This window comes from Anabas testudineus, chromosome 18 (genome assembly GCF_900324465.2).
Source record: "Anabas testudineus chromosome 18, fAnaTes1.2, whole genome shotgun sequence".
Taxonomy (NCBI): domain Eukaryota; kingdom Metazoa; phylum Chordata; class Actinopteri; order Anabantiformes; family Anabantidae; genus Anabas; species Anabas testudineus.
The window spans coordinates 23,058,108-23,074,339 of record NC_046627.1 but is presented as its reverse complement, the minus strand read 5'-3'; the positions used below and the strand labels follow the sequence as shown (position 1 = coordinate 23,074,339).

The following is a 16,232-nucleotide window of genomic DNA, read 5'->3' as shown; positions in this document are numbered from 1 at the left end:
ACAGATTTTAGCTCAATGTAGACAGTCTCAAAGTCATCTGTTGTCCTTTTTTTTATTTAAAATTTTATTGTTATGTGGGTTGGGGGAGGTGACTGACAGTGCGGTGACACAGACAGCGACAGACAGTCACATGCTCCTCTTTACAGCACAAACTGTCCGAATTAAAGAAATGCCCAGTGGCTTTTTTAGATGTCTATGGGGAACTTTGTGTTGGTTTCAGTTTTAGTTGGATTTTGGGTGGACTTAAAAACGATGCAGCATCACTCCGTGTAATATTCTCTCTTTTCATTCAGCCGCACCGATAGTAGTAGAGTGGTGAGTGTTGGCAACCTTTGTTATGCACATGCACTCCTGTAAAGAGTAACTGGAATTCTTAGGAATAAATCTACTTCCGGAAATCAGGTTTCTCTAACCAGCTACCCTAATTACATTAACCAAGTCTCCCGTTTACATGACACTTAAGAAATCAGCTTTCTCTGGAAACCTGACTGTAACCTGGTTACTTGAGTGCCTGTAAATGCACTAAATCTGTTTCAGTAAGTAAGTTTCAACTGGTTTGCTAAAAACAGCTGTCTTTTTGGAATAAATCAGGATTTGATGTAAAGAAGATGGGACAGGAGGAATCTTCAGGCAGAAGAAAAGAAAAGGGGAGCATCAAAGGAATTAAGGGATGACTCAGAGATCTTGACTCCAGGCAGTGGAACTTGATGAGGAGGAAATCCCTTACCGCCTAAAGAGGGTTCCTCACAGGGTCTTTAAAAACACATGGGGCTGCCGTAGATCTTCAGCTCATGACTGATGGAAAACAGATTCCCCAGCTGTACAGTTCAAACTTTGTATTCAAGATGTATACTCTGCTTTTTGTCTCAAGGGAAAATTGCAGCTGAAAATGAAACATAAATTATTGTACATATGTAGTTTTAAAAAGCGTTAACTGTTTTGTCACTCAAAGAGTAAAATACTGCTTCTAAAAAAAAACACATGAATTTAGTTTAGGGGACTTTAGCAAGTATCATAGTTTCTCTTTTTCTTTTTTTATTATTATTTTTTTTTTACAGTGTTGTCACGATAGTTATGATTTTTCAATTAACAGACTATAAAATGTCAGAGAAAGATGACAAATAGCCAGAAACAACTCTTGTTTGACTTGTTTATTTTGTCTGACAAAAAATCTCCCAAAGGGATCATTGATGTCTGCCTTTGAAACATTTAATCTGATCTTCTGTGTCTCTGTCTCTCTGTAGCGACTTGTCCATGCAGTGGGGGCAGCTGTCCAGACCTTACTCCGCCACTGACCGAAGCAGTTCCCTTGGCTCCATGGAGAGCTTGGACACACCGACACCCGTCACACAGCCATACTCCGACTCCCATAATTCACCTGTCGACCCCACCCTCTTCAACAACAAAAGAGACTCTGCATACAGCTCTTTCTCTGCCAGCTCAAACACATCCGACTACGCAACAGTGCCACTAAGGCCCGGTGAGTCCTGCTCCATGGATAACCTCCTGCAGAGCCTGGGGCCAGCTTGTCGAGACTACCCTGGAGGTGAAGCCTCAACCATAGGGAGTTCATCAGGCGAGGCCCTGGATGAGGCACAGGCCATTATACACAAGTCCAGGTCACTGACCAGGCCGAGACCAAAGCCTGTTGAGGTAAAAGAGAGGCCTTCCTCCTGCTGTTATGAAAAGGAGCAGAGGGCGGGAGACTTTGAGACTGTAAGAAATGGAGAAGCAGGATCAGAGAGGAAGTTGAACCCTCCTCAGCCTCCAACCAGGAAGGATAGTTTTAGGGCAACTCGGGGTCGCTCTAATGTTGCAAACAAACGTTGCTCTTCTGCTCCTGTTGGAATTTTCAGTGTTTCTTCTTACTGCAGCGAAAACAAGTCATCTGTGAATGTTGAATCAGGAATTCACAATGGCTTCCCTCCACCAAAAGATGGTGACAAAACTGGGAATTTCAAAGGTGATACCTTAGACTCGCACTATATCCAAAGACAGCCTAAAGATATTAGACACATCACATATGACACTAATACTAATACAGACCACATTTCAGAGACCACCCCCGATCATTTCTCTGACACAGTGACAGCCTCCCTAGTCCCCATCAACTCCTGTCATCCTGGCTCCATATCTGCAGAAGCCTCCATGGAAGTTCTAGGGCAGTCTCATATACACTCCAAGATCAAGCAATCCTGTACATCACTACACCGGCACAGTGCTCCTGAGAAACTGCTTGCTACACAAATGCAGTTATTACAGTTTGATGATAAAAGCACTTCATTGGAGTCTTATGATCCATTAAACCCACCTCGTCCCTCCTTGTCCTCTTGTAGCAGCCAGCATTCCCATTTGTCTCTCCAGCCAACTTCTCAGGACCTCTTCCATGCGTCATCAAATAAATGGGGAGGGAGCCGTTGCTCAACCCCGGGATCTGTGTTCTTGGAAGGAGATGGTGATGATGGACATTTGAATGAGAGGCCCGAAGCAATAGGTGTAAATGGTGGGTCCCTCTCCCCAGTTCACCAACACCACCCCTGGGGTCGTTCTGTGAGTGTACCAGGTGACCCCAGTGCATCATCGAGCCAGGAAACGTCGATCTCTGACCATATACTTGAGAGAGAATTTGAGCCTCTCAGTTCAGCTGCCAGTATGGACACGTTACTAGAGGAGCAGAGATCAGTGGACGGAGGAAGTAGTGGAGACAAAAAAGAGGAGAATGTAGATGGAGAGACATCACTGAAGAAGTCAAATGCATCGAGAAACCACAGACGGAACCGTCGTCGCAGTGAACGGTTTGCTACCAACCTCCGCAATGAGATCCAGAGGAAAAAGGCCCAGCTCCAGAGGAGCCGGGGCCCAGGGGGTTTGCTCTGTAGTGGGGAAACTGTCCAGGAGGAGGAGGGTCCAGACCTCCATGAGGAGGAAGCAGATCCAGATCTGCCTGCCCAAGAAAGGCATACCAAAGTTGCAGTTGCCTCGCCTGCCTGTGCCCAAGATGTCAGGACCACAGCACCTGTTGAGAAAATAAGTGGCACTCCAAATGAATCAAACCATAGTGTTGTGCAGATTCAGGCTCAGTCAACAACCTACACTCAAAACAACATCCCATCCAGGTCTGTTCAGATTCTGGACCCAGGTATGCCCAGTTTTGGTGTTGGCATTCGAGTGGTGGAGGAGCCAGCCCCTGCTGGCAAAGCCCGCCGCTGGCGTTGGACTCCTGAGCATAAACTTCAACCAGAACCTGAACCAGACAGAAAATGTGGAGCTGTGGGTGAGAAGGCGTTAGGTGTGACAGGGTCACGACATGGGGTTTGTGCCTTCACGTCCGCATCCACCTCGTCCTACAGTCGCTCCTCTTCAGGTTCTCGCAGGGAGGAGTCTGATATCCTTCCATTTGCAGATAGAATGAAGTTTTTTGAGCAGACAAGCAGGGGCATATCTGGGTCAAATATCTACAGTCAGTCAAATCAAAGACAAAATAACCCCCCTAACCATCCTGAACAGGGAGGAGAACTTGGTCTGTATCCAACCCAGAGGAGGTACTCCTACCAGGGGGGACTTCAGCAGGAGAGCTCCCTGTGTTCAAACACTATGGAGGCCAGGAGGCAGTCTGTGAGTACCAGCAGGGAAAGGCAGAAAGAGAAGGAGCGGGATCAAGCGAGGGAGAGGGAGGAGTGGGAAGAACGGTTGAGAGATAGGGAGAGGCAACAGGAGAAAGAAAGACAGGAGAGAGAATTAGAAATGGAGAGGGCAAAGCTAAGGGAGATTCAGCGGGAGAGGGAACGAGAGGAGCAGGTGAGACTGTGGGAAAGAGAGAGGGAGCATGAGTTGGAGAGAGAAAAGGAGATGGAGATGGCCAGAGAGAATGAAAGACTCCAAAATGAAAGAGAGAAAGAGCTTGAGAGAGAACGAGAAAAGGAGAGGGAAGAAGATACTCAGCTCATCTCACATCAGGAGTTTTACAACAATTCGGCCACCAACGAGAGGCATCAAGACTTCCAACACATCGACCATTTTCAGCACTTCCAGCCTAAGCTTCAGGTGTTCTCCCATAGCCAAGCCCACAATCAAGTCCCACGATCAGCTTTTCATCCAGTTAGCATGACCTCTCGCCCTCCAGAGAACCAGCAACCTCTGCACCAGGGATACACAGTGAGGAGCTACACACCTACAGAGGTAAGACTGTTCTCACTTAAAGTCACATCTACAATCACGCAAACATTGCTGTCATCACTGATGAAAGACGTTATGAGTGTAAAAGGTTCAAAAAGGAGTCAGGAGTCTGGTTAGCTCTCAGTACGAGTCTGTTGTCCTGGGATCTGGATTATAAAGTTTACTTTCAGTTTTCTAGACCAAAGAGACAGAGATGGAAGTGTGGCCTGAAAGAGTGAGGTGAAATATTGGACAGTGCTATTCAGGCTGAAAGGAAACAAAGACTAGGAAACAAACAAATCTTCACCATATCTGAACGAAAATAAAAGACAACGCTGCCTGAAATGAAAACGCTAACATGCATTTACCTACAAATACACTTGAAATGAAATGTGAAATTACTAACGTCATGGGAGCTCAACAGACTGCACCTGCAGTGGAGGCAGCAGATTGGGGTAGGGGACACATCACGGTTCTGTTTTCTGAAATCATGATGTGAGACTGTGGAGCTTTGTATCCTGGTTTCAGAATTGTTACAGCTCAAGGATTAACAGTGAGCAATGCAGTGAGCACGTTTGTGGCTGTAATTGCATCTATTGACGGTTATGTTTACAAATCTGTTGGCCTCGAAACTCATTTCCAGCAGCAGGCTTTCTACGCTAAATAACTGCCTGTGTCCCAGCACTGAAACCAAGCAACGCCATTTTAGAAAGATAAACTTTGCAGCTCACTGAAATCCGACTGTGGTTTTGCGCTGAACTGAATTGACCACTGGAGACTGAAAGCTATCTTGGTTCTTTAAACCAGCACCAGAAAAGGATCGAGTGGCCACACTTGGATGTCAGAGCAAAGTAGCAACTCGGTCCAAGTACTCCATGGTTGAACTGTTGGTTTTAAGTTGAACCATGTGGTTAAAGTCTGAAAAGCTCATTGAAAATTCAGCAGCTCATTGAAACAGTTCATGGAACTGAAGGAGGTGAAGCAACATCAGCGGACACTTGTGTCAGCGATAATAGCCGCATTGGGTTACATCTTTACCACAAATAGATTTGAGTGACTTGGCAGGGGGTGCAGTCCCTCATGTGAACCTTTGAAACTTTTGTGAACTTCAACATATTAGAAACATTGTCATTTAGCACTGAGCAAAGCCAAACTGACATTTGTTTTGGACTAAACGCGCTTTCAGCAGATATTCGGTTTAAGCTGACACCGTTTTGTTGCTTTTGTGCGGTTTGTGCTGTGCTGGGACCTCAGAGGAACCTTGAACCCCAGCTTCTCCGCACTGGGCTACTTTTTAAAATGAAAGGTTGTTTGATGCCTCGGCGATAACCCCATGCATTGAATTCTTGTTTCATATGTGCCACTGACAACGTCCAACATCTTTAACAGTAACAGATGTGTTGGATGCAGACTGTGATAAGAACTTCTTCAGAGGGACACACACATTAAAATGCTCTCATGGGATGAGAAACACACATTTCAAGGTGTACATGTAAACACAGACATGCATGATCCAATTTTAAATGACATGGAGAGTTTAGGTTCCTTCATTAAAGGTTTGTGCTTTTATGTTCTAGTGAGTGTGTGTGATTTGGCAAGAGCCATGAAATAAGATGAAAAACAGGTGAAAATATAAAAAATGGAACTGGCTGCTATTATGTTATTATTATTTGCGGTCAGCCAGTCAATGGGCTCTAATTTGAGAAGTCTCGCTGTGTTTTCAGAAATGTTAGGAAATAGTTGAACTGAATTGTTTTTGGCAAGATTAGAGTATTGAATTAGATTATTTTTTACATCCTAGCTACATTAAATCTACAAAGTAATTCAAACATGCATAACTGTCATTAAATTAATATATTGACTTCATGGTGTATCCTTTCGTTTTTTGGACTACAGGTTCATTACACATCTCCTAGATTTTGTGTTTTAAAAAAGAGTCCTACCTAAAGGCCTTCAAGTTTCAAGATAGTGAATTTAAGTTTAAATGCTTGTGACATAGACTTTATTGTCACTAATTATCTCAGTTGACAGCAAGTGATAGTCAGCTATTTACTAAACTTACATCCTGGGACAATGAGTTCATTCAGTGTTCAACTGGTGAGGTAAAAACCCAGTTTGCATTGTACTTTACAGCCACATCCTGTGCTGGAGCCATAATGATAAGAACCTTGCATGATTTCATGTTAGACTTCCATCTTGCTACACTAATTTCACTGTATATAAAATGTTATTGGTATTTACCGACATGCTGCAATCTTTATGATTACTCTACAGCATACAACATACTGTAATAAGCAGATGATTGATAAAGTATTGAAAACAGTTGTTGGTTGCAAACCTTTAAACTTTAGATAAGACAAGTCTAAAATAATGTTTGAGACTGACATAAAGATAAAAAGCTAGTTTGCAAACAAGGCTTTTGAAATAAAAAATGGTCCAGTTGAGAAGAAAACACCTCCACCCCTTCAATCTTATCACCATCGAAGCATATGGCAGGGTGGAGTAACACACCCACTTCCCATCAGTGGGAACGTGTGCTGACCAACACTTTGCCCCAGACCCAAGCCTTCCTTCATTCCTTTGGTGTTATTAACTGGCTTTAAATCTCTTCCACAGACATATCACGCCCGGCAACAGGACACAACCAAGCTCAACAGGAAGTACAGCCTGACTGAGAGGTGAGCCACTTCCTTTAGCCACCACAGAGTACAAACACAGACACATGCAGTCCTATGAAGTAATTCTTCTTTTTCTGACTTGATTATCTCATGTGTGTCTTAAGCAGTGCAGACACACACTCTGTCTCATTATCTCTGAGCCTCTGGAGACTTTATGTGGGGTCGGCCCACTGTGTACTGACGGGAATTCAGTCATGCCTGACTGTGATTTGACTGTAATGAGCTCTAAGTGTGCAGGGCAATCATCCATGCTTAAAATGTGACCATAATGACATGTGGTTGGATGATGATTCCTGTGTGTTAGCATGTAGGGGGCATTTAAGACATGCATGGCATGTAAACGGGCCTCTACTAATTTTTTGACCTGGGACTAAAAGAGTTTAAAAGGGAATCTTTCACTATAATTTAACCACTTTCTCCAACTGTTTTTGTTTCTTTACAAAATGTTGAACTGACCCTTTAATGCTACATGAGAACTGAAACAAAGTTTCTTCAGTGTAAAACAACATCAATTGTTTTTTTTGTTCTGTTTCATTGTCTCCACATCACAGGGACTACCCAAGCTGGAGGCAGGAGTACAGACCACCACAGAGTATTAGTCAGTACCAACACCACCCCCACCAGGTTCAACAGGGCCACAGACAACTCGATGGCAGCAGCAACGACCACAATGGATACGCCTTTGCTCCTCCTCCAGCTCCTCTTGCACAACGAGGACGAGCCATGTCTGAAAATGACCTGCGCTTCGACAGCAGCCACCGCTGGTCGCCATCAGTTTCAGTGGCGACCAGCCAGACATTGAGCGAGGTGGAGGAAAGTGCAGGTGGTGCCAGGGCTGGAGAACGGGCAAGCGCTGCCAGGCAAAACAAGAAGAGGATGCCGCCTCCGCCGCGGCCACCTCCTCCAAAGTGGGAACAATTCCACCGCAGGCGGGCATCTCACCACACCTTGTTCTTCACCTCTCCTCCTTCTTCTTCTGCTGATGCTTCACATCCCACCGCACCCCCGCAGCAACACTATATGACTCACTCATCCTCATACTTCCCATCACCTGAACTATCCAGGCAGAGGTCCTACAGTCTTCCACCAGAGAGGCAGGAAGTGTTGGAGGGTTGTCCTCGCTGCAGCTGCAACCAAACCCAAAACCAGGAACGCACATTTGTCCACGACCTACCAGCTCAGAATCAAACACAGCTCCAGGAGCGTCACCCATTGTCCCATGGTCCGTCCAGTCAGAACCAACCTCGAATGCAGGATCACCACCTGTTTTCCCACTCTAATGCAAATCAGGCACAATTTCAGGAACATCCCTTTACTGTTGCTCCACCCAGCCCAATGCTCTCCAGAAGGGCCTTCAGACCAGTGACTCCACCCCAGAGAGAGGACGAAAGAAACCTGAGGGACACGTATGTTGACCAGCAGGAGAGAGCAGAGGTTTCATTTCCACCTCCTCCACCACCACCAGCAGAGAGCAGTGTGAACAGGTGAGACAAGTAGGGAAATCCGGAGAAGTTATTTTTAATTGTATGTTAGTTTTTTTTATAATTGTTATTTTGATCATTTGTGTCATTTCAGTTTATCTGATATTGACGTCAGCTGCAGCCTCAACCAGTCCAGAATAACAGAAAGACATCACAAACAACAGCACATTGTTAGACCTGGAGTAGAGTGGGAGGGAGCTCCAAGTCTCGTAGCCCATAGCGACACAAGTCTTCCTCATGCTGCAGAAAATGGAGATGTTGGTGGAGTTTTACCTCCTGAATCCTACTTTGCCATAGAGCAGCAGCCACCACTCAGTATGAACAGAGGCTTCCAGAGTGTTGAGCAGCAGACGATTCAAGAACCAGGAACAGAATCTGAGACCACCCTCAGCCCAAGTTCTGCGCACAGCCTGGAGGCAGACCTGGACATCCCCATGGAAACAGACATCGATGATTTCCAGGAGGAAGAGCTTCCCGTGGAGGATGAACCGATCACCAGCGAGCTCCCGTGCTTCGCGCTGCCAGTTACGGTCCTGGAGACAGACATCGACACCTTACCGGATTCTGAGGCATCGGCATCAGGCAGGACGAGGGCGGACAGCAGCTCAGTGGAGGAGGAGTTGGAGGCCAGGGAGGAGCTCTTCCCCCAGAGTAGTGAGGGAGAGTCGAGCACGGAGAGCTGGAGAGGAGCCTACCAAGCCATGGAGTCCAACACCGACAGCTTGGATAGGTAACGAGAGAGGGAGGCGTGGAGGGAGTTACAAGGCTTAACTCTGAGTAGTGGAATGTGACCGTGTGTGTGTTGTGCATGAATTATACAGACCATTTGATTTGTACAAGACCTAACTGTTCTTGTCACTAAGCTCATTCTCGCTTTCCCACAACCTTTCCAAAGCACTGCACTGCAGCCAATTTTCTTTTCTCTGTCAAGTTTAAAAATAATGTTTCTGCCATCACAGGTGCCAAATGGGCATTTGTTGCCACATAGACCAGGTCAATTATATTCAGCTTGTGCTTTGGGCTTTTTAATTAACTTCTATTTTTGTAGTATTAAAGTATTTGGATAAAATTAATATCACAATATAAATAAGCAAGTCTTCCAGTGCAAAACATCATTTCGTCATTTCGGACACTTCACTTTTTGTGCAGTTTTATGTGAAAATATTCAGTTTACATTTAGAGAAGTTGGATACAGATGTAATCCCACTTTACAAGCTGAAATTAGTAAATGTTTGACAGTTTTTTGTTTGTTAGTTTTAGTTTTTTTGAGATGTTTTCCATCTGCTTGCTGTTCTTCTTCTTTCTCTCTCACTAAACCCAGATAATTGATTGTACTTCACTATTCACTGTGTTTTATGACTGTGTGTCTGTTTTATCGCTCTTCCTGTGTGTTTTATCTCTGGATAAATAAAATAAACTCTTGCCTCTCTGCCTCTCCCGTCCTCAGGCGGTCCGGCGCGAGCTCCAGCTGTTCGTCCTATTACAGCACGTCGGCAGCGAAGGCTCAGCTTCTGTCACAGATGAAGGACATTGCTGATAACAGAGAGAAGGACAAGGACGACGAGCTGACTTACAAGGTAACACAGGCAGCTACTGTCTTGCTACTACACTTAAAGTGTTAGTGAAATTAGTGTTTTATAATTCATTTTTTTAGGCATGTTAATGTTATTGTTTGAGTTTTTTGTTCTTTTGTTGTGCAGAAACAGCTGATGGAGAGCCTCCGCAAGAAGCTGGGAGTGCTGAGAGAGGCTCAGAGGGGGCTGCAGGAGGACATCAGAGCCAATGCACAGCTGGGAGAGGAGGTGTGGAGACAGCTCATCTATACACTCCCTATGAGCTTATTTTCTCAGCGGCAGGCTTTCACTTGTGCCACTATTGTGCCTCACTAAAGTGTTTATGCAGGACGTGAAGGAGGAAATTAAAGCAAACCACTTGACGGCAACATTGGCAACGATGGATTTAAAATGGCCAGAGTGCCATAAGTATATTGTGTTTTCACAGTTGAATGTTGAGTCCCTCATAATTGACTCTATTGTCTGCAGTAAATCAAATAATATATAAACTAAAAAACAACACCTTTAACACTCAGTATAGCGCCCCTTACTTTTGTCTTTTTCTTTGAATTCAGTCATCTCAAGCTGTGTGTGTCTCGGCTCTTGTCAGGTGGAGAGCATGGTGGTGTCGGTGTGTAAGCCCAACGAGGTTGACAAGTTCCGCATGTTCATCGGCGATCTGGATAAGGTGGTTAGCCTGCTGTTGTCGCTGTCTGGGAGGCTGCTGAGAGTGGAGGCCACGCTGGATACACTGGACCCTGAGACTGAGCACGATGAGAGGGTGGGTAAAGGATGTAGGAGCAAGATGCAGATTAATATTACTACTGTATAGTACAGTGTTGTACTGACATGTCTGAGTCTGAGTGGGGAAAAAAGGCTTTTCATGAAATTGGTCAGCATTTTTTTAGGCAGTAACCATTCAGTGGATTTACTTTTAGTATATAGTATATATAGTACTGCAGTTCTTTCTGTGCTGCAGTGAACATCTTTTAATCATATGTAGATGAAGAGCTGAAGCCACCAAACTAACTAGGACAGAAATCTTCAGAATTCCAGTCGAATGATGTATACGAGCAGTGAAAAGTTGGACATTTGCATATGAAATTCTTGATTTGAAAGTGTCCTGGGTTGAAAACTGATCACATTTAACAGAAATATTTGTGAAAAAGGCAGGAAGGGGGTAGAAAGATGATTAAAAGAATAAAGAATAATAAAGAATTAATCAAAGTCTGTTCCATGTATAGAGGCTTTTTGAAAGAAAACATGTACTCATAAAGACATCAATGCTGCCTTCTAGCTCCCTCTGCAGGAGAAGAAGCGTCAGCTCATGAGGCAGCTGTCCGAAGCTCAGGACCTGAAGGATCACGTTGACCGCAGAGAGCAGGCAGTGAGCCGTGTGCTGGCCCGCTGCCTCTCGCCTGAACAGCACAGAGACTACAGGTAAAATATCAATACACCCTCATGTTTTTGGGTCTAATGGATAAAACGTAGAAATACATGTGAATCTGCTTTGTTGTCCATAGCCACTTTGTGAAGATGAAGGCCGCCCTGCTGGTGGAGCAGAGGCAGCTGGAGGACAAGATCCGGCTGGGAGAAGAGCAGCTGAGGGGGCTGAGAGAGAGTCTGGGGCTGGGACTGGGAATGGGTATAGGAATGTCGATGGGATACGGACAATTTTAAAAAATACATCAGTATGAAGACCACTTTTGTTGAAGGAATAGTTTGACATTTTGGTAAATACATTAATTCGCCTACTTGCTGAGAGTCAGAAGAGAAGATTGACATCACTCTCACAGCTGTCCATCCAGCAGGACACTACAGCCAGCAGCTAACTAGCTTAGCTTAGTACAAAGTATGGAAAGTTAGCATGGCTCTGTGCAAAGGTATCACATTCCTCATTTTACAGGTGGTTATGTGCAAGATGGATGTTATTTTTTGGGGGGGCACTGTGACATCTTAGAGTCTTTCAGCTCAGTTTCAGCTATCTCATGGCTGTAGCTTTCTATTTAGCGCCAAAAATGTCCTGCTATTTCAGCAAAGCTGTGGTGTGATACCCCACAAACATCTGAAACGACTCCCTACCTTAAGTTTGACTCCAGCACTGGATGATGGAGACCAAGTCCGATGTGTCAAAAAAAGAAAAAGACTTTGACTTCAGCGCTGGAAAAAAAGCGTTAAAATAAAGACACAGAAACAAATCAACAGCTAATCTCCAGAGGTGAGATCTGAGAGCAGAGCGCACATTGACTGATGGAAAAGGGAACGGATTACTGGAATAAGAAGAAGCTGAACAATACAACGTTTTGTCCAAGTCAGAGACAACAACGAAGGATGTCATCTGTTTATCATATATTTGCTTTGGAGGCCACAGTAAGGACTTGTGTTGCCGTTCTGCTTCACGTTTTGTGCCTGAAAAGTGTCCTCATGACACAACACTACTGTTCCGAACAGCATCACACTAAGTTGCCAAAGACAGTTTTGCTTGTTGAATGTGTCTCTGAGACGCTGCTTATTGTTTGCTCATTGTCTTTTATATTAAAATCTCCTGGTTCAGAGAATCGAAGGAGACTTTTTTTCTCTTTGTTTGGTGCTTTATACTAAGAAACTGTGTTTCCGTTAACAACACTAAGTCAATATTGTGGCGTTTGCAGCATTATTATCTGCCACTGAGAAATTAACTAAATTTCTCTTGCTGACACTTGTAATCAGCAGCATGTATACTGTATTCTCTAGCATATTCTCTTCATATGACTTTGTATTTCTCGTTACTGTAATATGGCTGTAACAGGTTTTATGTGTGGAGTTTGAGACACCACCAACTTGTTAGACTGTTCTGTACAGCAGACACTTTTGTTTATAATGTGTGCCATGTGTATATACTGATATAGATTTTTGAAATGACTGGAATTGGTAATGAAGCGACCGGTAAGAGTCAAAGTTTACTGTATATTTTGATGGGAATTGATCCCAGAGTTTGCAGTTTTGTTTGTTTTGTTTTTTTTATGTCAGCTGCCTTTTTTTACCTGTACCTTCGCAAAGAACTAGGTTTTGGGAAATGTGTTTATTCACTTGTTTGCTGCGAGTTTGGTATCACTCTCAATATTTCACATAGTGTATGTGAATATGAAGCCACACGAAACATGCTGTTAGTTTAGCTTAGCAGAAAGACTAAGAAACTGGGGGGGAAAGCTAGCCTGCAATGGCAGCTAACAGGTTTTTTGGACCATCAATTAATCTTCCAGTTATTTTATTGACCAATCAATTAATCACTTGGTCTATAAAACAGAAAAACTGTGAAAAATGTCCAATACAGTTTGTTGACATGGGGAAATATGTTGCTTTGTGCAGACATTGCAAACCCAAATAGCCAAATATTGCATGATGTTATAATATAAGACAATAAAAAGCAGCAAAGTCTCACATTTGAGAACATTGAACTATAAGAAATGTTTTATAGTTGCATTTTACAACTTAATTTCTCTCTCTCACCTGTTTAACACATAGAAAACTGACAAAAAAACATAAAGACACAAACTGTGAGATGTCATTTAATTTAACACGGAAGCAGCTGTTTTAGGCTAGTTGTTTATTTTTTCCTCATTTTCACACTTTGAATTTGAATGTATTTAAACAAATTAGATGTAACATTACTGATCTTCGGAGGATCAATCTGCTCACGTAACCCTCAACAAATATATCAACACATATCCCAAAATGTCGTTTGAAACTTAGCTTGTTGTTTGGAGCTCCAGTGCTGATTTAGGTATCTGTTTTCCAAAGTTGTGGAATATAAAAATAATTTTCTTTCAATTCCCTTCATTGAGACCATCATCCAACATTACATCTTACATCGCACCTGTTAAACTGTTTAACTGTTATCTCCATTCTGCTCTTATGTCCATGTCTTGAGATTTGTGATCCTGCCAACGTCTCCTGTGCTTTAACCACTGTCCCCGACCTAGACGGGTATGGTTCCTCAGAGTTCGGCACTGACTGGGTTAATAAACAAAACAAACAGAACTGCAGCTCAGAAAGAGAGATGAGGGCGACTTGGAATCTGATTTGTTGAAGTTAAGTGATAATGCAGCAGCTCTTCTGGTAAGAAGCAGCACATTTCCTGCTTAAAGTTCATTAAAAGTTACAGTTTTACACTTGCTTTTGGTTTTCTGCTGTTTTAATACCAAACATCCCTGAATTTCAGATGTCCATATATGCTTGTTCATTTCTTTTTGTTCTGTACATATTACATTGTACTGTTGTATTATCTAAACCAACTGGAAGCTTATAGACGTGATCAGAGAGAGAAGACGTTGCTTGTAGGACCAGTGTGTTTCTTCTGTTCATGTCTTACCATGCAGTTCTGCTTTATCTCAAACTCTTTATGTAAAATGCAGAACAAAAGCTCTTTTTCTTTTTGTATCTGCAAAAAATCTCATGTGAGAAAAATGTACCATAAATAATAATAATAGTATTTTAAACTAGCTTTACGTCTGCTGTTGTGATTTATACCCTGCCGGGTGAGTGGTCTCTTAATGCCGCCTCAATGTCCGGGGCTGAAATTTATTTGAATGCTGCAGGACGGTTAAGTAAATACGGCTGAGGGTAAATGGAGGTTGACAGACGATGAGTGCGGTGCTGAGAGTCATTCAGCACCTCTGCAGGAGACGGGAGACTTGTGGTTCAGGAAACTAATAGAGGAGAGTTAGTGTTTGTGTCATTAATACCAATGATGTCCTGTTGAGTGAAGGTTCTTTAAATCAGTTCAGTGGAGCTGTAACAGCAGGGATCGTTACGAAAAACTGGTGTTGGGACTGTCGGAGACTGTGGAGCCACTGAGAGACCAAAACCGTTACAAATTGACTTTGTAAATCAGGAGCGGTGGATGGAGAATGTTGGAAGTGCAACAGCTTGTGGAAAAGTCGGCCCCAGTAACAGTTTGTTGTTTCATTTAATGACTAGGAGGAAGCTAGGAAGTCCAACTATTTGTTACTCTACAAGAAACTTGACTGTTTTCAGTATCAGTAACATGATAAAGTCTTTTCTGTTTATGAGGAAAGTGTTTTCTCACATCCCACCCTGACTTTATTTCACATCCTCCTCCTGGGGATGGAGAGGGCATCTGTATTATGTTATTCTAGAGGATAACATATGGCGCCTTAAATGGAGCCTATAGCTGTTTTAGAGCTGAGATGATTCATAAACCTGTAAACGTGAATGGAAGGAAACGGCGTTTGAGCTATTTTGTTTGGCCTCACAGCAACAGAAGGAGTTGGTGGTGAAAGTGGGGCTCTGTTCTAATAGAGAAAACAGCTGTAAAAGTGAAGAGTGGGAGACGTGAGGGAGCGACTTCTTCTGTCTGACCAATGGGAATGTAGGGAGAGCTGGAAGAAATGTAAGCAAGGAAGAAAGCTTGAATGACTGCAGCATCGTCAACAAAAGAAGGAACTCGAAAGACTGTGTCGGGGCAAAGGAAGGAAGTGATGAGAAACAGAACCACTGAAACAAGAAGCGCGGTGGGAGGCAGGCTAGAGAAATGTTTCTGTGGGTCTTCAGAGAGCAGAGTTTGGGGAGTGGAGGAGGAGACGATGATGAATGAGCAGTGGGAGGTGTGTGCAGAGAGAAACAAGACATCAAGTCCTGTAATGGAGAGGAAACGAGCTGTAGCTGTCATGACCTGGGCTGCCTCGTTGTCTACACACACAGACACACACACAAACACACTTTCATTCACTCCTAGTGGCGACCACAAGGTGGCGCACATTAACTATGTAGGTCCAATGCATGAGAAAAAAAAAAATCCGTTTGCAACATTGCAACACACAGTCAGTACGAGCAATGTAAACACCACAGTTTTCTCAGCTATGGTGCATTCATGCACCGCTGCTGCACAAATGCACAGTCCCCCTATTTATCACCTATTGGCAAAATATGAACGTGGAACAGGTGAAATGGTTCATAACACGCAGAATGTGGCTGTAAGCAGATCATACTGTGGAGTTTACTCAATAAATATATATAAATATATATGCGTGTGTGTGTGTGTGTGTGTGTGTGTGTGTGTGTTGTGAACAGATAAGTCGAACTGCTCCACTGACCCAGCCGGAGAAGCGACAGATCTGCACTCTACTGATATTCCTGGTTTGTCAAGGTAGCGGCGATTAAACAGCTCAACCGGAAATGCAATTAGTAATACAAAGTAAAACTAAATATGGACGAAGAGTATCGCGAACTGATTCAATCAACTATAATCTAAAATACAAACATGGGGCTAATGTCTCACTATAACACTGTAAAACGTATAGCCTACGGAAAGAAATGTATGCAATTACTTTATGAACTTCTTAAGCGGAAGTCATAACCCAGCA

At 43.5% G+C, this 16,232-nt stretch overlaps 1 protein-coding gene across 4 annotated transcripts in view; it reads left to right on the top strand.

The window, feature by feature from the left end:
* Positions 1-14,021, top strand: part of shroom4 (shroom family member 4) — a 74,481-nt gene extending 60,460 nt beyond the window's left edge. For all 4 annotated transcript variants that reach the window (XM_026352760.1, XM_026352759.1, XM_026352761.1 and 1 more), the window contains 9 exons: positions 1,245-4,179; positions 6,772-6,833; positions 7,385-8,317; positions 8,409-9,044; positions 9,762-9,891; positions 10,015-10,116; positions 10,478-10,648; positions 11,165-11,307; positions 11,391-14,021. In XM_026352760.1, coding sequence (XP_026208545.1) covers positions 1,245-4,179; positions 6,772-6,833; positions 7,385-8,317; positions 8,409-9,044; positions 9,762-9,891; positions 10,015-10,116; positions 10,478-10,648; positions 11,165-11,307; positions 11,391-11,547 — 5,269 coding nt within the window. In that variant the 3' untranslated portion in view covers positions 11,548-14,021. The remainder of the gene's footprint in view (positions 1-1,244; positions 4,180-6,771; positions 6,834-7,384; positions 8,318-8,408; positions 9,045-9,761; positions 9,892-10,014; positions 10,117-10,477; positions 10,649-11,164; positions 11,308-11,390) is intronic.
* Positions 14,022-16,232: the final 2,211 nt, after the last annotated feature.